This window comes from Sminthopsis crassicaudata, chromosome 2 (genome assembly GCF_048593235.1).
Source record: "Sminthopsis crassicaudata isolate SCR6 chromosome 2, ASM4859323v1, whole genome shotgun sequence".
NCBI classification, from domain to species: domain Eukaryota; kingdom Metazoa; phylum Chordata; class Mammalia; order Dasyuromorphia; family Dasyuridae; genus Sminthopsis; species Sminthopsis crassicaudata.
This window is the reverse complement of record NC_133618.1, coordinates 592,038,471-592,060,145: the sequence shown is the minus strand read 5'-3', so window position 1 is coordinate 592,060,145 and position 21,675 is coordinate 592,038,471. Positions and strand designations below refer to the sequence as shown.

General features: G+C 32.6%; 1 protein-coding gene across 4 annotated transcripts in view; it reads right to left on the bottom strand.

The window, feature by feature from the left end:
- Positions 1-21,675, bottom strand: part of ATRNL1 (attractin like 1) — a 1,155,405-nt gene that overhangs the window by 736,909 nt on the left and 396,821 nt on the right. For all 4 annotated transcript variants that reach the window (XM_074295693.1, XM_074295689.1, XM_074295690.1 and 1 more), the window contains one exon: positions 20,799-20,851. In XM_074295693.1, coding sequence (XP_074151794.1) covers positions 20,799-20,851 — 53 coding nt within the window. The remainder of the gene's footprint in view (positions 1-20,798; positions 20,852-21,675) is intronic.

Genomic DNA, 21,675 nt, shown 5'->3' with positions numbered 1-21,675 from the left:
TCCTGATTTCAGAGCTGGTGCTCTATTGTATCACTTAAGATAAAAACATTTAAAGTAAAGGGAAAGAGGAGGGAGGTAAGAAAAAATGAGCAAACTTTACTTTCGTCAAAATTGGCTCAAAAACAGAATAACATGCATACTCAACTGAGTATAGAAATTTAGCCTGTTGATGGGGAATGGGATAAGAGAAAAGAAAGATGACAGAAGGGAAGGCAGATGGAGGGTGGGGGGAAGTGATCAGAAGCAAAAAGCTTTTGAGGAAGGCCAAAGTAGAAGGAGAGATAAAATAGAATAAACAGGGGAAAATACAATTAACAAGAGGAATTGTGAAAAAAATTAAAGTAAATTTCTTCAATGAAGGCCTCATTTCTCAAACTTATAGGGAACTGAGTCAAATTTATAAAAAAAAAATATTAGCCACTGCCCAAATAATAAATGCTCAAAAATTTTGAAAAGTAATCAAAACTATCTATAGTCATATGAAAAAACTAACTTACTAATTATTGGTGAAATGAAAATTAAAAATTCCTGAGGTGCTACTTCATGCCTTTTAGATCAGCTAAAAAGGCAGAAAAGGAAAACGACAAATGTTGGAAGAAATATGGGTAAAAAAAAAAGAGACATTCATACACTATTCTGCATTGTAAACTGATTACCTGTAGAGATATTTAGAACTATGCCCAAAGGCCTATAAAATCATGCATATCCTTTGACCTAGAAATCTTTCCACTAAGTATGTATCCCAAGAGTTAAAAAAAAAAAAAAAAAGGAAAAGGATTTATGGGGATAACAATATTTATGCAGCTCTTCTGAGGGGATGCCCCTCAATTGGGAAATGACTAAACAAAGTATAGTATGTCATTATGATGAAATACTTTTGTATTACAAGAAATTAAAAGCAGGATTCTCTCAGAAAAGTCTGGAAATACTTCCATGAGCTGATGCAAAGTGAAATGTACTCTGTACAAAGTAACAGCAATATTGTATGAATGACTTGGCAATTTTCAACAGTGCAATGAACCAAGACAACTGTGAATATTTTTTGTTTGCATTTTGTTTTCTTTCTCTTTTTTTATTAATTTTATAATTATAATTTTTTGACAGTACATGAGTAATCTTTTTTTTACAACATTATCCCTTGTATTCATTTTTCCAAATTTTCCCCTCCCTCCCTCTGCTCCCTCCCCTAGATGACAGGCAATGCCATACATATTAAATGTGTTACAATATAACCTAGATACAATATACGTGTGTAAAACCAAATTTCTTCTTGCACAGTAAGAATTGGATTCCGAAGGTAACCTGGGTAGAAAGACAATAGTGAAAACATTTTACATTCAATTCCCAGTGTTCCTTTTCTGGGTGTAGCTGTTTCTGTCCATCATTGATCAACTGGAAGTGAGTTGGAGCTTCTTTATGTTGAAGATATCCACTTCAATCAGAATATATTTTCATACATTATTGTTGTTGAAGGGTATAGTGATCTCCTGGTTCTATTTATTTCATTCAGCATCAGTTGATGTAAGTCTCTCCAAGCCTCTCTGTATTCGTCCTGCTGGTCATTTCTTACAGAGCAATAATATTCCATGTTCATATACCATAATTTACCCAATCATTCTCTAATCGATGAGCATTCATTCATTTTCCCAACTCTGAAATATTTATGATGAAAAATGCTATCTATATTCAGTGAAAGAATTAATAGTGACTGAATACAGATTCAATACAGCATAGTTGTTAACTTTAATTTTAAGGATTTTTGGGCGTTGTGGAGAAGGTCCATATTTTCTTTCACAATATGAGCTTTGTGAAAATTTTTAGATGACCACACATGTATAAGTCATCCTGAATTAGTTGCCTTCTTAATGAGGATAGAGTGGGAAGAGAGGAAGAAAAAGAATGTGGAAATCAAAGTTTTAAAAACAAATGTAAAACTTGTTCTTACATATAACTGGGGAGAAATAAAATAATACATAAAATAATTATTTTATTAAAAAGTAATAATTGTTATTCAAATAGTGGACATTACTTTGAGCTGGTCCAAATATACATATATATATATATATATATGTAAGTGGAACAAATATGGCAGGTGGACCAAAAACTGGGCACCAAACTGAGTAGAATGAAAGAACAATCTCCAAAGAATCAAGAAGCTAGGTTATCTAAAAGGAAAAGGGAGAATTATGGACATAAATAGTTTTTAAAAATGAAAAACTATACAAAAGTCAGGGATAAAATATATCAAAGAGTTGTAAGCCTGGAAAAAGGAGTTAAATTAGTTATATATCAAGTGTAAGGGTTTACAAAAGGACAATTTGTGCTCCATTGTGAGCCATACAATGTTTGTTACAACTCAATTTCTTTCAATTGAGCTAATATTAACAATATGACCAATTTGTATAATTTGGAGTTAGACCATATATTTTAACTTTCAATTTTATCTTTAAAAGCTGAAAGATTCATTTTTAACAATGTTAATACGTTAACAATGTTAATACATCTTTCCTTCAAATGTTTTTAAGCTTTAAAAGCATGGTAACCACAACAAGGCTGCCATCTAGTGCTTTATTACTATTTTCATCCTTAAAAAAACAAACAAACAAGCAAAAAAAAGTCTTTATAATTTGGAAGGAAAGATAGCTTGTTTCCCATTTTTTTAAAGTACTGCCCAATATGGGTCTTACGCCTATATATTCTAATTTTTAGACCAGTATAGCTACACAGAAAAGTAATAGGGTACCAAAGATAAAAAATAAATAAACAAAAAGGAATTTTGCAAGTTAGTTTTTCACTTGACTATGAAAAAAATAAAATCAAATTTGGGAATATTCTCCTATACATCCCTTTATATCTTTTAGAGTAATGCATGAAAGAAACAAAGAGTCACATTATTCTGATGTGACATATCTTTCTATCACATTGCATTCTTCTTTCTAATTATATTCATATCTTATTCTTGACTTTTCTGTTGTTTTCTTATCCTCTTAGCAAGTTCCTTATACTTATCTTTTTTACTCTTGCCCCATTGTATTTAAACATGTAACTGTTTTGTTTCATTATACAAGAGATTAATGTTATCAAAAAATTGTGAAAAATATCATGCAATAAAATATCTATCTCATTTTTCCATTTTAAATAGAAAAATGGATCATAACTCCCTAAAAATCCCTAATAGGTAGCAATTTTTCCTCTGAGTTTATAGCAACCTCATTTTCTTTCCATGAAATATCACATTCTTTCTGACCTAGATCAATTTCATGAAACTTTTGTGACTAGAAGTCCAAATTCTTAAAATATTTATCACAGAATTCGTAGAATACTTATCACATAGAAAATCTGTCACATAATAAGTCCACTAATACCATGGATTTGCATAGTTCCTCGCCTCTCCCCTCTTGGTCATTCTGAAGGGCCTAAAGACAATTGATTACTGGTAGGCTCAGAAAAATCCTGCATCACTCACAAGTAATGATGTTGAAATTATCACCTAAGAATGGCAGTCTTGGTGACTCCATTACAATTGTACCTTTCTTTTAAAATGCTTTAGTATCACCATCTATTTCTAAGGAATGACAAATTCTTTAGCATTTGGCCTTTCTTAAAGAGAATAAATTAGCACTGAAAATTAAATTCTATACCTTTAGGAAAAGTCAGTTAAGATTGACTTTGTAAAAAGAAAAATTAATGAGAAGTTGTTCATAATCAGGTGATTTCCAGGAAAGAAAAAGGCTTCTTACTAATGGAAAACAACAGATATTATAATCAATACTTCTCAGCTTTCGTTCTAATATTTGTGTAATAAATGTGATATAATCAGAGTACCTTCAATATAAATGTATACACAAGAAAATTGTTATTGAAAAAGTTGATTCCTGATACCCAAAACAATATGATTTGAGACTATCCCTGCATAGCAGGCAGCTCATTTTGGACAGATAAGGATAATGCTAGGAGAAAGAAACATGGTAGAAGACAAGGTAATATTTGTCATCCTGGAGCATTGATATGATGTCAGTCCTGAATAGTGTGTAAGCCTTGTATTTTTAAGCACACATCAAGGAGTTTCTTTGGCTACTTATACTGATGACTAAATAGAAATTCCTGTTTTGCATTCAATCTTCACAATCTTCACAATCTAATGTAGCAATACCTTTCTAGGTTGATATGAATTATTCTTTCTTTTGAAACTATACTTTGGCTAAATTGGGATCAGCCCCTTATCATCTTTTTGTTCTCAGAGAAGGACATGGTCCTCATTTTTCATTTTCTATTAAATAGAATTGCACTAAATAACCACTAGCGTTTCTTCCAACTCAAAATTTAAGACTATAGGTCTATAATTATTTTTTTATTAAGGTGTTTTATTTTCAAAAGATATGCATAGATAATTTTCAACATTTATCCTGTAAAACCTTGTATTCCATTTTTTCCTCCCTTGTTCTTACTCCCTCCTCTAGATGGCAACTAATCTAATATATGCCAAACATGTGCAATTCTTCTATACATATTTTCACAATTATAATGCTGCACAAGAAAAAAAATGCATCAAAAAGGAAAACAATGAAAATGAAAACAAAATGCAAGCAAACAACAACAAAAAAAATTGAAAATAGTATGTTATGATCCATACTCATTCTCCATAGTCCTCTCTCTGGTTGCAAATGGTTCTCTTTATCACAAATAGGTCTATAACTCAATGCTTATTCTTTCAATTTATTTTTTACATTAATAAAACTAACATTTCTAAAATGATGTCAAATGGTAATTATAAAAGAATAGGTTCTCAGAAAAAGAATTCTAACATATCTCATTAAATACAAAGCTGCCTCTTGCATTTAGATAAATTCTTTTCAGTGTTTTAAAGAATTTAGTGCTTTTCACATAAATAAGTACTGAATTTTAATAAGTACTTTCCATTCATTTATAAGTATAACAATATGGTTTTATTATTTATCCAATTTACTGGGGTCAACATGCTTTCTTCAAAATAAATATTGGGTAAAATAATAAAATAATCTTGTGTTTTGAATCTTGAATATAATAATTATGTTTGATACTTCCCCTTACAGAAGAGATTAGTTTTCCTATAAAGATGAATCTGGGATGATGAATCTATATTCAAAGAAAATCTGAATTGAATTCTCACATAGTGATTGTTCTCAAATTCATTATAGGACATGAAAAAGCTTTAAAGAGCTTGAAAAAGCAAGTTGTTGAGGCATCTACATAGTGTAGTAATTAGAATAATGGTCCTGGGATCAGGAGGAACTGAGTTAAAATCTGACTCCAGACATTTCAGTTACTAGATATGTAAGTGTTGGCAAGTTACTTAATCCAATTTGTCCAGCAAAAATGAAATAAAATAAAATTTTTATTTTTTATTTTAAAGTTTTTTTTTATTTTTAAAACATATACATGGATAATTTTCAACATTGAAGTTTGCATAGCCTTGTGTTTCAGATTTTCCCCTCTTTCGGGGCAGAGCCAAGAAGGTAGAAAAGATACCCGTGAATTTGTAAGCTCCCTTCTTCCCTCAATGCCAACTAGTTAAATCAGCCTCAGAAATAATGCTGGACTGATAAAAACAAAAAGGATTAGAAGCACAACTTACCAGCTGAAGAGAAGCTGGAATTTCAACAGAAAAGGTAGGTTCCGAGGGGAGGAAAAAAAAAAAAAAAGATCAGCACAGGCAGGGTAAGGTGCTAGCACACTGTGCCAAATGGGCTGGGGAGAACTCTGGGATCAGAGAAGCCACTGAGATAGAGGAATCTGGCAGAGGCTGATAGCTCTACTCTGCTTATAAAACAGCAGAAGAGAAATCAAGCCACTTTAAAATATAAAGCCAGATCCTAGATCCACCCCAATCTAGAAGTGGCCTAGCACCAATCTCAGCACTGCTGTGGAGCCACTTTCTGCTGCTCGGGGCTTCTCCTTGGGGTAGTTGAGAGCATGAACAGTGGGGACAAAGCCTGGGGCAGCCTCTAATCCACATAGGGCAGAATTCAGCCTGAGGCAGTAGAATTCTAGCAGCAGCAGAACTCCCAGAGCAATGCAATTCCTAGAGCAACAGAACCTCTGCAGCACGGACTGTGGTTTCTGGGAAGACACTTCCGGTATGAGTGCAGGGGCTTTTTGCTTCAGCTGCTAATATTCACGGCCCCACAGGAGGCTTTGGCTGGGGTTTGTGACGCTTTTACTTTTCAGCCTCTAGTCTCAGGGCAGTCGCTAGGCCACACAGCAGGGTTCCTCACTGGGCACTCCTCCTAGCGCAGCTCTGCTAACCACCTCTGAGGCATTTCCGGGGAGAGGGGAGGGGAACTCTCTCCCAGAGCTCTATCATATCCCAGGCACAGGATTGCTGCATCCTATCCCCAGTCTGGGAGGAAGCTAATAAATAAATGTCTTACCCAAGGGCAGCCCCCCACAGAGTGTTAACAATGAGTAAGAAGCTGAAGAGGATGATTGACACCTTCTATACAGAGAAAGAGTGGGTATCCAACCCCAAGGAGGCTAAAAGCAGAGAGTCTACAGATAACACCCTAAAGGGGAATGATACCTGCCCCCTATCCCATAACCCTCTCCTAGAAGAGACTATTAAAAAGTTAAGAGAGTTTGAAGAAAAATGGGGAAAGGAAAGAGATGCTATGATAGAGAATAACAACATCCTGAAATTTGAGTTGGAAAAGATAAAGAATTCACAGGAGGTACAGGGAAACAAAATTTGTGAATTAGAACAGGTAAAAAAAAATCACAGGAAAGTAGGATTTCTGAATTGGAAAAGATAAAAAATTCCCAAGAAAGTAGGATTTGTGATTTGGAAAAAGAAAATAACTCACTAAAAAAAAAAAATTAGTGAAATGGAAAAAAATTCATCAGAGCAAAATAATTCATTTAAAAATTCAATTGGACATATACAAAAAGAACTAAAAAATGTGAATGAAGAAAATAACTCATTAAAAATCAAGACTGAACAAATAGAAATGAATGATTCATTGAGAAACCAAGAATCAGTCAAACAAAACAAAACAAAAAAAAAAAAAAATGAAAAGCTGAAGAATAATGTCAAATATTTACTGGGAAAATCTATAGACCTGGAAAATAGATCTAGGAGAGATAATCTGAGGATCACTGGACTTCCCAAAAACTATGATCAAAAAAAGAGCCTAGATTCTATTTTACAGGAAATCATCAAAGAGGACTGTCCAGAGATAATAGAAACAGAAGGGAAAATAGGCGTTGAAAGAATACATTGAGCACCTTCTGAAAAAGACTCTTAAAAAAGAACTCCAGGGAACATAATGCCTAAGCTGCAGAACTACCAAACTAAGGAAAAATATTGAAAGCAGCCAGGAAAAAAGCAATTCAAATATCAAGGTGCCACAATAAGGGTCACTCAAGATCTGGCCGCCTCCACATTAAAGGATCAAAGGGCCTGGAACCTGATATTTCGAAAAAGGCAAAAGAACAAGGATTGCAACCAAGAATGAACTACCCAGTTAAGTTCAGCATTTTCTTCCATGGAAGAAGATGGTCATTTAATGAAACAGAGAATTCCATTTGTTTCTAGGAAAAAAACCAGACTTAAACAAAAAATTTGATCTACATCCACAAGACTCAAGAGAAACAGAAAAAGGTAAAAAAGATTCTTGAGAACTGTATCTCTGTTGTGGAAATACAGAAAGTCCACATGGATAATTTGATTTTATTGACATAACATAAAAGAAAGGAAAGTAGTAAAGGGAAGGGGATAGTATCAGAAAAGGGAAAGGAGAGATAAAAAGAGGGAAACTACATCCCAGGAAGAGGCATAGAAAATTTACCACATCTGAGAGAATTTAGAGAGGGGGAAAACATTGTGTGAATCTTACTCTCATCAGAGTAGGCTCAAAGAGTAAATAATTGACATTTGTTTTTCAGAGAATTCTATCTCACCTCATTAAAAGGGGAGAAAGGAAAAGGGAAAAGGAAAAGGGGAATAAGGGAAGGGTACAAGAAAGGGGAAGGGATTTAAAAGGAGGGGGGAGGAATACTAAAAAGGGAAGGCTGGCGTCACAAGTGGGGTCCATAAATTAAATACTGGGGAAGGAGTTCAGGGGGGACAAGGGAAAAAAAGCGTACTCAGGGGATAATATGATGGCAGGAAATACAGAAGTAGTCATTTTAACTGTAAATGTGAGTGGGATGAACTCTTTGATTAAACGGCGGCGGATAGCAGACTGGATCAAAAGTCAGAACCCTACAATATGTTGTTTACAGGAAACACATTTAAAGCAGGGAGATACATACAGAGTAAAGGTAAAAAGTTGGAGTAGAATCTATTATGCGTCAGGTAAAGCCAAAAAAGCAGGGGTAGCCATCCTTATCTCAGATCAAGCAAAAGCAGAAATTGATCTAATTAAAAGAGATAAGGAAGGAAACTATATTCTGCTAAAAGGTACCATAAACAATGAAGCCATATCAATACTAAGCATATATGCACCAAGTGATATAGCATCTAACTTCCTAAAGGAGAAGTTAAGAGAGTTGCAAGAAGGAATAGACAGCAAAACTCTAATAGTGGGAAATCTCATACTTGTAGTCTCAGAATTAGATAAATCAAACCACAAAACAAATAAGAAAGAAATTAAAGAGGTAAATAGAGCATTAGAAAAATTAGGTATGATAGATCTTTGGAGAACACTGAATGGTGATAGAAAGGAATATACTTTTTTCTCAGCAGTTCATGGAACCTATACAAAAATTGACCATATATTAGGACATAAAGATCTCAAAATTAAATGCAGGAAGGCAGAAATAATAAATGCTTTCTTCTCAGATCACAATGCAATAAAAACTACATTCAACAAGAAGTTAGGGGTAAGTAGATCAAAAAGGAATTGGAAACTAAATAATCTCATCTTAAAGAATGATTGGGTAAAACAGCAAATTACAAAAACAATTGATAATTTTACCCAAGATAATGACAATGAGACCTCATACCAAAATTTGTGGGATGCAGCTAAAGCAGTAATAAGGATAAATTTTATATCTTTAGAGGCTGACTTGAATAAAATAGAGAAAAAGAAGATCAATGAATTGGACCTGCAACTCAAAAAGCTAGAAAAAGACCAAATTAAAACCCCCCAAACAAAAACTAAACTTGAAAATCTAAAATTAAAAGGAGAAATCAGTAAAATTGAAAGTAAAAAAAAAAACTCTTGAATTAATAAATAAAACTAAGAGTTGGCTTTATGAAAAAGCCAATAAAATAGATAAAACTTTGTCAAATCAGATCAGAAAAAGAGGAAAACCAAATTGTTAGTCTCAAAAATGAAAAGGGGAATCTTTCCACCAATGAAGAGGAAATTAGAAAAATAATGAGTTACTTTGCCCAACTTTATGCCAATAAATTTGATAACTTAAGTGAAATGGATGACTACCTCCAAAAATATAGGTTCCCTAGATTAACAGAGGAGGAGATAAACTGATTAAATAGTCCCATTTCAGAAAAAAGAAATAGAACAAGCTATAAATCAATTCCCCAGGGAAAAAAATCCCTAGGACCAAATGGATTTACATGTGAATTCTACCAAACATTTAAAGAACAATTAGCCCCAATGTTATGTAAACTATTTGAAAAAGTAGGGGATGAAGGAGTCCTACCAAACTCCTTTTATGACACAGATATGGTACTGATACCTAAACCAGGTTAGGTTGAAAACTGAGAAAGAAAACTATAGACTAATATCCTTAATGAATATTGATGCTAAAATCTTAAATAAGATATTAGCAAAAAGACTTTAGAAAATCATCCCCAGGATAATACACTATGATCAAGTAGGATTTTTACCAGGAATGCAGTGCTAGTTTAATATTAAGAACACTATTAGTATAATTAACCATATTAATAATTAAGTTTAAAAAAATATGATCATCTCAATAGATGCAGAAAAAACATTTGGTAAAATACAACATCCATTCCTACTAAAAACGCTTGAGAGTATAGGAATAAATGGACTATTCCTTAAAATAGTCAGGAGCATATATTTAAGACTGTCAGTAAGTATAATATGTAATGGAGATAAACAGAAACCTTTCCAAATAATATCAGGAGTGAAACAAGGTTGCCCACTATCCAATATTATATTAGAAATGCTACCCTTAGCAATAAGAGTTGAGAAAGAGATTAAAGGAAAATGAGTAGGTAATGTGGAAATCAAATTGTCACTCTTTGTAGATGATATCATGGTATACTTAGAGAACCCTAGAGATTATAATAAAAAAGTTATTAGAAATAATTCAGAACTTTAGCAAAGTTGCAGGATACAAAATAAATCCATATAAATCCTCAGCATTTTTATACATCACTAAAAAAAATGCAATAGTAAGAGATACAAAAAGAAATCCCATTCAAAACAAATGTCGAGAGTATAAAATATTTGGGAATCCATCTACCAAAGAAAAGTCAGGAATTCTATGAGCAAAATTACAAAACACTTGACACAAAAATAAAGTCAGATTTAAATAATTGGAAAGACATTGAGTGTTCTTGGATAGGCCGAGCGAATATAATAAAAATGACAATACTCCCCAAACTAATCTATTTATTTAGTGCTATACCAATCAGACTCCCAAGAAACTATTTTAATGACCTAGAAAAAATAACAACAAAATTCATATGGAAGAATAAAAGGTCGAGAATTTCAAGGGGATTAATGAAAAAAAAATTAGATGAAGGTCGTCTAGCTATATCTGATCTAAAGCTATATTATAAAGCAGCAGTCACCAAACCATTTGGTATTAGCTAAGAAATAGACCAGTCCATCAGTGGAACAGATTAGGTACACAGGACAAAAAAGGGTACAACTATAGCAATCTAGTGTTTGACAAACCCAAAGATACCAACATTTGGGATAAGAATGCATTATTTGAAAAAAAGTTGTTGGGAAAACTGGATATTAATATGGAAGAAATTAGATATGGAACCACACTTAACACCATATACCAAGATAAGATCAAAATGGGTCCATGATTTAGGCATAAAGAATGAGATCATAAGTAGATTAGAGGAACAGAAGATAGTATATCTTTTAGACCTGTGGAGGAGGAAGTGATTTATGACCAGAGGAGAACTAGAGATCATTATTGATCACCAAAATAGAAGATTTTGAGTTACATCAAATTAAAAAGCTTTTGTACAAACAATACTAATGCAAACAAGATTAGCAGGTAAGTAACAAATTGGGAAAATATTTTTACAATTAAAGGTTCTGATAAAGGCCTCATTTCCCAAATATGTAGAGAATTGACCCTAATTTATAAGAAATCAAACACATTCTCCAATTGATAAATGGTCAAAGGATATGAACAGATAATTTTCAGATGATGAAACTTGAAACTATATCTACTCATATAGAAAGAGTGATTCCAAATCACTATTGATCAGAGAAATGCAAATTAAGACAACTCTGAGATACCACTACACACCTGTCAGATTGGCAAAGATGACAGGAACAAATAATGATGAATGTTGGAGGGGATGTGGGAAAATTGGGACACTAATGCATTGTCAGTGGAGTTGTAAAAAAAAATCCGACCATTCTGGAGAGCAATTTGGAACTATGCCTAAAAAGTTATCAAACTGTGCATACCCATTGATCCAGCAGTGCTACTATTGGGCTTATATCCCAAAGAAATACTAAAGATGAGAAAGGGACTTGTATGTGCCAAAATGTTTGTGGCAGCTCTTTTTTGTAGTGGCTAGAAACTGGAAAATGAATGGATGTCCATCAATTGGAGAATGGTTGAGTAAATTATGGTATATGAATGTTATGGAATATTATTGATCTGTAAGAAATGACCAGTAGGATGAATTCAGAAAAGTTTGGAGAGACTGACATCAACTGATGCTGAGTGAAATAAGCAGAACCAGAAGATAACTATACACTTCAACAACAATACTGTATGAAGATATATTCTGATGGAAATAGATATCTTCAACATAAAGAAGATTCAACTCACTTCCAGTTGATCAATGATGGACAGAAACAGCTGCATCCAGAGAAGGATCACTGGAAATTGAATGTAAACAATTAGCACTACTGTCTTTCTACCCAGGTTACTTATACCTTTGGAATCCAATTCTTAATGTGCAACAAGAAAATTGGATATATACACATATATTGTACCTAGGTTATATTGTAACACATTTAATATGTATGGGATTGCCTGTTATCTAGGGGAGGGAGCAGAGGGAGGGACGGGAAAATTTGGAAAAATGAATACAAGGGATAATGTTATAAAAAAATTACTCATGCATATGTACTGTCAAAAAAAATTATATTTATAAAATTAATACAAAAATAAAATAGATTTTTCCCTCTTTCCTCTCACCCCTTCTCCTAAATGGCAAGCAATCCAAAATATATTATACATGTTAAACTATATATTAAATCCAATATGGGTAAACATATAAAATAAACTTTTTAAGAAGCCATTTGAATAAAAAGAAACCTGATAATTTCTGATCAATTTTATTACAAATATAAAAATCTTTAAAGTGTATTTCTTGAAGAAGAGATATGTAATTTTATTTACTAGGAACAATACTTGGTATAATAGGTAAACAAGTAAAATGCTTTACAATTTTACATTTGCTATTTTCTTATATTAGTGTTTGATTTGGAACAAATATTTCAATACTTTGTATATTTGTTTTGAATATATGAGATTTTTCTTTGTAAGCTTATAAATGAATTTTTAAATTTTATATGAGATATGATAACATTTTTCAGTATGTTGATCTTACACATCTCACATATTAAAATTAGTAAACTTCAATTGAAAGTTACTACATTAATGTAGGCAATTATTATGTAATTAAATTTTCACTTGAAGTAATATTTAAATTCATAATTGAAATATTGAATTAGGATAATACATTGTCTATTATTAGTATTTTTTGAGTTTTTTTTCTTTCTTTTACTTGCTTGGTTTTATTATTAACTGTCACTTGAATTATTATAGCAAAAGATTTATGGTGTAAAACTCAAAGCAGATAAATAGTAGATTATTTTTACATGTATTGCACACAAGAAATTGATAGTTATTTTATTAATTGCTTTATTTTTCTGATTATGCATGCATATTAACTTTTAAAATATACATTTCTTTATGAATCATGTTGGGAGAGAAAAAAAAATCAGAATAAAAAGGGAAAAACCAGAAAAGAAAAAAAAGTGAACAAAACATTTGTTGATTTACATCCAACCTCCACAGTTCTCTTTCTGGATACCGATGCCATTTTCTATCTAAAATTTATTTGGATTGCCTTAGATCACTAAATCACTGAGAAAGACGAAGTCTTTCATTGTTTATCATCATACAAATTTGCTGTTACTATGTACAATATAATCCTGGTTCTGCTTGCTTCACTCAGCATCAGTTCATATAAATCTTTCCCAATCTTTCTAAAATCACCTTGTTCATCATTTTTATAGAACAATAATTTTCTATTACTTTCACATGCCATATATTCAGTCATATCCCCAATTGATGGACATCTACTCATTTTTCAATTCTTTGCCCCCACAAAAAGAGCTGCTTCAAACATTTTTGTACATGTGGGCCCTTTTCCCCTCCTTTATGATTTCCTTTGGATAAAGACACTTAATGGCACTGCTAAGTTAAAGGATATGCATAGTTTTATAGCCTTTTAGGCATCATTCCAAATCGTTCTTCAGAATGATTAAATCATTTCAGAACTCCACCAATAATGCATTAGTGTCCCAGTTTTCCTATATCCTCTCCAGCATTTATCATTATCTTATTCTGTCATTTTAACCAATCTGAATGGTGTGAAATGGTGCCTTAGAGTTGTTTTAACTTTCATTTCTCTAATTAATAGAGATTTAGAGCATTTTTCATATATTTCTATAGATTACTCTAATTTCATCATCTTAAAATTATCTGTTCATATCCTTTGACCATTTATCAAACTGGGAATGACTTGTATTCTTATAAATTTGACAGTTTTTTTATACATTTTAGAAATGAAGCCTTTATCAGAAACAGGCAACTTTTCTCACAACTTTGTACTTCCCTTTTAATTTTGTTTGTGCAAAAAAATAATTAATTTAATGTAATCAAAGTTGTCCATTTAGTATTTTATCATGTACTCTAGATTTTCTTTGGTCATCCTTTCTCCAAAGACCTGATAGGTAAACTATCCCTTGTTATTCTAATTTGCTTACAATATCACCTCTTATGCCCAAATCATGTACCTATTTTGACTTTATTTTGATATGGAATGTGAGATGCAGGTTTATGCTGAGTTTATGACATATTATTTTCTAGTTTTCCTGGAAATTTTTGTTAAATACTGAGTTATTATCTCAGGAGCTGGAATATCAAATACTAGATTACTATAGTCATTGATTATTGTGTATCTAACCTATTCCATTGATCCATCTCTCTATTTCTTAGACAATACCAAAATGTTTTGATGACTACTTCTTGGTACTGCTAAGCCACAATCCTTTGCATTTCTTTAATATACTGATAGTTGACTGCTTATACATTGTGCATTATAGGGAATATATAATGATTGATGTTGGAAAATCAATAAGTCAGTTTTTCTTTTTTTAATTTTATTTATAAATGTTGACAGTATATATGCATGAGTAATTTTTTATAACATTATCCCTAGTATTCATTTTTCCAAATTATCCCCTCCCTCCCTCTACTCCTTCCCCTTGATGACAGGCAATCCCATACATTTTACATGTGTTACAATATAACCTAGATACAATATATGTGTGTAAATCCAATTTTCTTGTTGCACGTTAAGTATTAGATTCCGAAGGTATAAGTAACCTGGGTACACAGACAGTAATGCTAACAATTTACATTCACTTCCCAGTGTTCCTTCTCTGGGTGTAGTTGTTTCTGTCCATCATTGATCAACTGGAAGTGAGTTGGATCTTCTTTATGTTGAAGATATCCACTTCCATCAGAATACCTCTTCATACAACATTGAAGTGTACAGCGATCTTCTGGTTCTGCTCATTTCACTTAGCATCAGTTGATGATGTAAGTCTCTCCAAGCCTCTCTGTATTCCTCCTGCTGGTCATTTCTTACAGAGCAATAATATTCCATAACCTTCATATACCATAATTTACCCACTCATTCTCCAATTGATGGGCATCCATTCAACTTCCAGTTTCTAGCTACAACAAAAAGAGCTGCCACAAACATTTTGGCACATACATGTCCCTTTCCCCTCCTCAGTATTTCTTTGGGATATAAGCCCAATAACAGCAATGCTGGGTCAAAGGGTATGCACAGTTTGATAACTTTTTGGGCATAGTTCCAAATTGCTCTCCAGAATGGCTGGATTCTTTCACAACTCCACCAGCAATGTATTAGTGTCCCAGTTTTCCCACATCCCCTCCAACATTCATCATTATTTGTTCCTGTCATCTTTGCCAATCTGACAGATGTGTAGTGGTTGTCTTAATTTGCATTTCTCTGATCAGTAGTGATTTGGAACACTTTCATATGAGTGGATATAGTTTCAATTTCATCATCTGAGAATTGTCTGTTCATATCCTTTGACCATTTATCAATTGGAGAATGGTTTGATTTCTTATAAATTAGGGTCAGTTCTTTATATATTTTGGAACCTTTATTATTATCAGAACCTTTAACTGTAAAAATATTTTCTCAATTTGTTACTTCCCTTCTAATCCTGTTTGCATTAGTTTTGTTTGTACAGAAACTTTTTAGTTTGATGTAATCAAAATCTTCTATTTTGTAATCAATAATGATCTCTAGTTCTCCTCTGGTCATAAATTCCTTCCTCCTCCACAGGTCTGAGAGGTAGACTATTCTCTGTTCCTCCAATCTACTTATGATCTCATTCTTTATGCCTAAATCATGGACCCATTCTGATCTTATCTTGGAATATGGTCTTAAGTGTGGATCCATATCTAATTTCTGCCATACTAATTTCCAGTTTTCCCAACAGTTTTTTCCAAATAATGAATTTTTATCCCTAATGTTGGTATCTTTGGGTTTGTCAAAGACTAGATTGCTATAGATGTACCCTTTTTTTGTCCTTTGTATCTAATCTGTTCCACTGATCAACTGGTCTATTTCTTAGCCAATACCAAATGGTTTTGGTGACTGCAGCTATATAATATAGCTTTAGATCAGGTACACCTAGACCACCTTCATCTGACTTTTTTTTTTCATTAGTTCCCTTGCAATTCTCGACCTTTTATTCTTCCATATGAATTTTGTTGTTATTTTTCTAGGTCATTAAAATAGTTTCTTGGGAGTCTGATTGGTATAGTACTAAATAAATACATTAGTTTGGGGAGTATTGTTATCTTTATTATATTCGCTCGGCCTGTCCAAGAGCACTGAATGTCTTTCCAATTATTTAAATCTGACTTTATTTTTGTGTCAAGTGGTTTGTAATTTTGCTCATACAATTCCTGACTTTCCTTTGGTAGATATATTCCCAAATATTTTATACTATTGACCGTTATTTTGAATTGAATTTCTCTTTGTATATCTTGCTGTTGGATTGTGTTGGTAATGCTGAGGATTTATGTGGATTTGTTTTGTATCCTGCAACTTTGCTAAAATTCTAAATTATTTCTAATAGATTTTTAGCAGAGTCTTTGGGGTTCTCTAAGTATACCATCCTGTCATTTGCAAAGAGTGATAGTTTGATTTCCTCATTTCCTACTCTAATTCCTTGAATCTCTTTCTCAGCTCTTATTGCCGAGGCTAGAGTTTCTAGTACTATATTGAATAGTAATGGTGATAGTGGGCAACCTTGTTTCACTCCTGATCTTACTGGGAAAGGTTCCAGTTTATTTCTATTGCATATTATACTTACTACCGGTCGTAAATATATGCTCCTGATTATTCTAGGGAATAGTCCATTTATTCCTATACTCTCAAGCGTTTTTAGTAGGAATGGATGTTGGATTTTATCAAATGCTTTTTCTGCATCTATTGAGATTTTTCTCTCCCACTTACTGGATTTCTCTTGTGTGTTGAAACAAATAAGCAAGGCACTTAAGGAACTTTATAATCTGGGTCCAATCCGTCTTCCTAATAGTGGGTACCCACCATGACTCTACCCTGGGCCTTCTATTTTCTTTCAATACTCTCTAACTCTCATGGATTTAAGACTCATCTATTTACAGACAATTCATAATTCTACATATCCAATTTGAGTCTATTCCCTGATTCTACAAATATCTATTAACCTTTTAAATTATATGCCCTGGAGAAATCTCAAACTCCATGTTCAAAACAAAAATATTTATTCCCACCCCACATGATCCTTCTTCTGAATCATCATCTTGTCAGTCTCCTAGAAAGAGAACTTCGATTTTATCTTTGACTCATCATTCTCTACTATTTATTTATACACTTTTGTTATTTCATCCTCTTTTATCAGTCTTGTTAACTTACAAAACTATATTGATTCAGACTCTTATCAGTATCTACCTATATTGCTGCAATGGATTTCTTTCCACAAGATAAAATAGGCTCTTTCCACAAGAATCCATGCGAAATAACTATAAAAAGAATGTGCCTTGCCACAGATTTTACTGTATTACTCTTTTACTCAATCAACTCTAGTGGCTCACAATTACCTCTGAGATGAAGTAAAAGCTTTTTTTCTGGTTTTCAAAGTGGTTAGAAAACTTGCTTAAGCCTTTTTTTTTTTTTTTACAATTACATGATATATTTATGTTCTTCATGAACTCTAAAGGTTATTCATACTAGTTCTTCTTTCTATTCTTCTCATATGACACTTTATTTCCCTTCTTATTTTTTCCACTGGTCTTCCTTCCATGACCAGAATGTACTCCCTCCTCACCTTTGCCTTGAAAAATTATTTGTATTTGTTTTATATTCGCATAACATATTTTGTATTTGTTCTGTATATAGTGTATGACAGTGTGATATTGTGAATAGAGGCCTGGCTTTGGATTCAGGCAAACTTTGTATTTAAGTCACATCTCTGCTACATACTTGTTATATGATTCTGGGAAAGTTATTTAACCTCTCAATGTTCTAGCCAAGTTTCAAAACTATAAAATGCATGCATTAGTAAGTACAATGAATTAACTCAAATTGAAGTTCCTTATATCAATAATTATCTCACAGGTCCAGTACCTTGTCCTTTCTTATTTATTTATTATACTAATACATATACACATATATGTAAATGTACATATGCAAGTAGTTAATAAAAGTTTATTGAATTAAAATTAAGTCAATGGACTTAAATTTACACTACATAAGGAGAAGCTTAGTTTATTTAATTCATCCAAAACATAGTCTAACAGTTATGAATGATAGGTAAATATGACATAGTAAGCTATAATTTCAGTAAAAGTGTTAAACCTGTTACCTATCACACCAAAAAATATAGTAATTTAAAATACTTTTAAAATCTGACAGGAAGAGACTTCTGGCCAAGATGGTGGCGTGGAGGCAGACAGCTGCTTGAGCTCTGCGTTTTCTCTCAGGACTTACTTCATGACAAGCCTGGGAGTTAATGCTTGACCGGAAAAAAAACCCCACAAATAATCACCAACAGAAGAAATTGAAATTCGCCAGAGAAGGTCTGTGTTTGCTTGGGGGAGGAGACGAACAGACTAGGTGCAGACTGAGGGCAGGCAAGTCAGAGCAAGACAGGCAGCTCACACAGCTCAGACTAGGGGGGGAGGGGTACGATCTCTGCCATTTCTGCAAAAATACTTTTACCCCATTGTGGATACTCTGTCTTGGCTGCAAGCCAGGAGCAGCAGAGAAAGTATAAACACTGGAGGTAAAGAATAAAACCCCAAAAAGCTAATGCAGCACAGCTATCTCTGTCGTGTTAGTGCCTCCCTACTGTCTCCCTCAGTCTAGAGGAAGCTCAGTAACACCATCCAGCCCCATCCCCCCAAAAAACAGATCAATTGTTTCTCTTGTCAATTTGTTTTCTTCTATTCCTGCTCTGACAAAATGAACAAAAAATTTAAAAGGGCTCTAACCATTGACAGCTTCTGTGTGGAGAGAGAGCAGACTTCAAATACCGAGGAGACTAAAAACAGACTGTCCCCAGAGGAATCCCCTAAGGGGGATATGATCTGCTCCTCAATACAAAAGAATCTCACAGAAGAAATCAAAAAGGCTCTCACAAGAGAGCTAGAAGAGAAATGGGATAAGGAAAGGGAAGTTTGGCAAGAGAACCTAGAGAAGTCATTCTATGCATTTAAAGACAGAATGGATAAAGAAAACAAATCATTGAGAAATAAAATTAGTAAATTAGAAAAGGTAAACAACTCCAAGGAAAACAGGATTAGTGAGCTGGAAAAAGAAAACAGCTCTCTAAAAAGTAAAATGGATAAAATGGAAAAAAAATTCCATAGAAGATAAAAACTCAATTGGACAATTACAAAAAGATATTAAAAAAGTGAGTAAAGAAAATACATCATAGAAAATTAGACTCAAACAAGTAGAAATGAAGGACTCAAGGAGAAACCAAGAAGTTGTCAAGCAAAACCAGAAAAATGAAACAATTGAAAAGAATGTCAAATATCTTGAAAGACAACAGAGCTGGAAAACAGATCCAGGAAAGACAATTTGAGAATAATCGGACTCCCTGAAAAATGTGGGGAAAAAAAGAGCCTGGACACTATTTTCCAGGAAATTATCAAAGAGAACTGCCCAGACGTTTTGGAAACAGAGGGTAAAATAGACATTGAAAAAAATTCATCGATCATCTACTGACCCCAAAATCAAAACACCAAGAAATATACTGGCCAAATTCAAGAACCATGAGACAAAGTAAAAAATACTGGAAGCTGCTAGAAAAAAGCAATTCAGGTATGGAGGAGCCACAATAAGGATAACCCAGGATCTAGCAGTGTCCACATTAAAAGGATGAAGGGCCTGGAATATGATATTCTGAAAGGCTAAGGAACTTGGTATGCAGCCAAGAATAACTTACCCAGCAAAAATGAGCATTGTTTTCCAGGGAAGAAGATGGACATTTAACGAAATAAATAATTTCCATCTATTCTTGATGAAAAAAAAAAAAAAACAGATCTACACAAAATGTTTGATCTTCAAATACAGAACTAAAGAGATTTCTAAAAAGGTAAAAATAAATCTTGAAGACTACATACTATAAGATATTTAATATGTATGGGAATGCCTGCCATCTAGGGGAGAGCTTGGAGGGAAGGAGGGGAAAAATTCAGAACAGAAGGAAGTACAAGGGATAATGTTGTAAAAAAAAAATTACCTATGCATATGTACTGGCAAAAAAATGTTATAATTATAAAATTAATTTTAAAAAAGAGAAAAGAAAAAAATCTGACAGGAAAATAATAGTATTAGAAACTTAAAGTGATATAGTACAATTAGTTTCAGACAAATATAATTTTTACTTAATAAAGTAGAGAGATCAATAAATTATTTTTAGATGTCTCAGATCTAAAAATAGTATATGCCTTTTTCTTTAAGTGAACTTTATATACATTCAACAAATGTTTAAAATACTTGATTTCTCTAGGTATTTTCAGTTAATTTCAAAACATGTCACTTTTGTAAAATTCTGTGTTCAAGAATTAACCTCAATGAAAGAGAAAATAACGTTTTGACAAAGGAATGGAAAGCATCAGGACTTCAAAGGTGTTTTAAAAAACAACTCAATAATGTTGAAATGTCTCAAATTGATTAATAATGTAAAATATCTTAGAAAATAATAAAAAGAAAATGTTCAAATACTTACAGTAACATGTTCCTCTGAGTGGGTTACCAACATAACGATTTTCAGAATCACATCTGCCAAAATATAAAATCTCAATTACTGCTAAACATTAATTTAAAAGAATCTTTATCTTATTCAAGTGAAAGTAGTGCTAGAATGCTACAGTAAGAAATTCCTTCTAAAAAAGTAGTTATTTTAAAAGCAGAACACAACATTCAAATGATGAAGTATATAAAATTTCTATCTAGTGTTAGATTTTTTTATACTTTAAATTTGGTGTACAAGAGCCTTGGATTGTTTGCTTTTGGGTTCTTAAAAAGCCCAAGCCTTATTTCTTCTTAGCAATAAATTATTTTGTTATGTTTTTTTAATTTTGCTGAGCCTTTCCCATATTGTTTTTGATAGCTCAGAGCTCTGATAACATAAAACATATTAAGAAATAGTCATTCCAGTGGTTCATGACATAACATTGTCACTCTTTTTGTTGTTTGATTGCATTTTATTTTCATCATTTTCTTTTCTAGTTTAATTATTTTTCTTGTACAGCAAGATAATTATATAAATATTTATGCATATGTTGTATTTAACATATAGTTCTACCATGTTTAACATATATTGAACTACTTGCCATCTAGGGGATAGGCTGTGAGAAGGGGGGGGAAACTAGAACTCAAGGTTTTGCAAGGGGTAATGCTGCAGAAGTATCTATGCATGTTTTGAAAAATAAAAACTTTTAATAAAAAAAGAAATAGTTATTCCAAAATCTATGAACTCTGAATGTATATATTAAAGCATATTTTTTAAACTTTAATTTGTTTTCTTTTGCATCATAGTTAATAGGGGTTAATAATCATAAAATTCACATATATAATCAATATCAAATTGCTTGTCTTCTTAA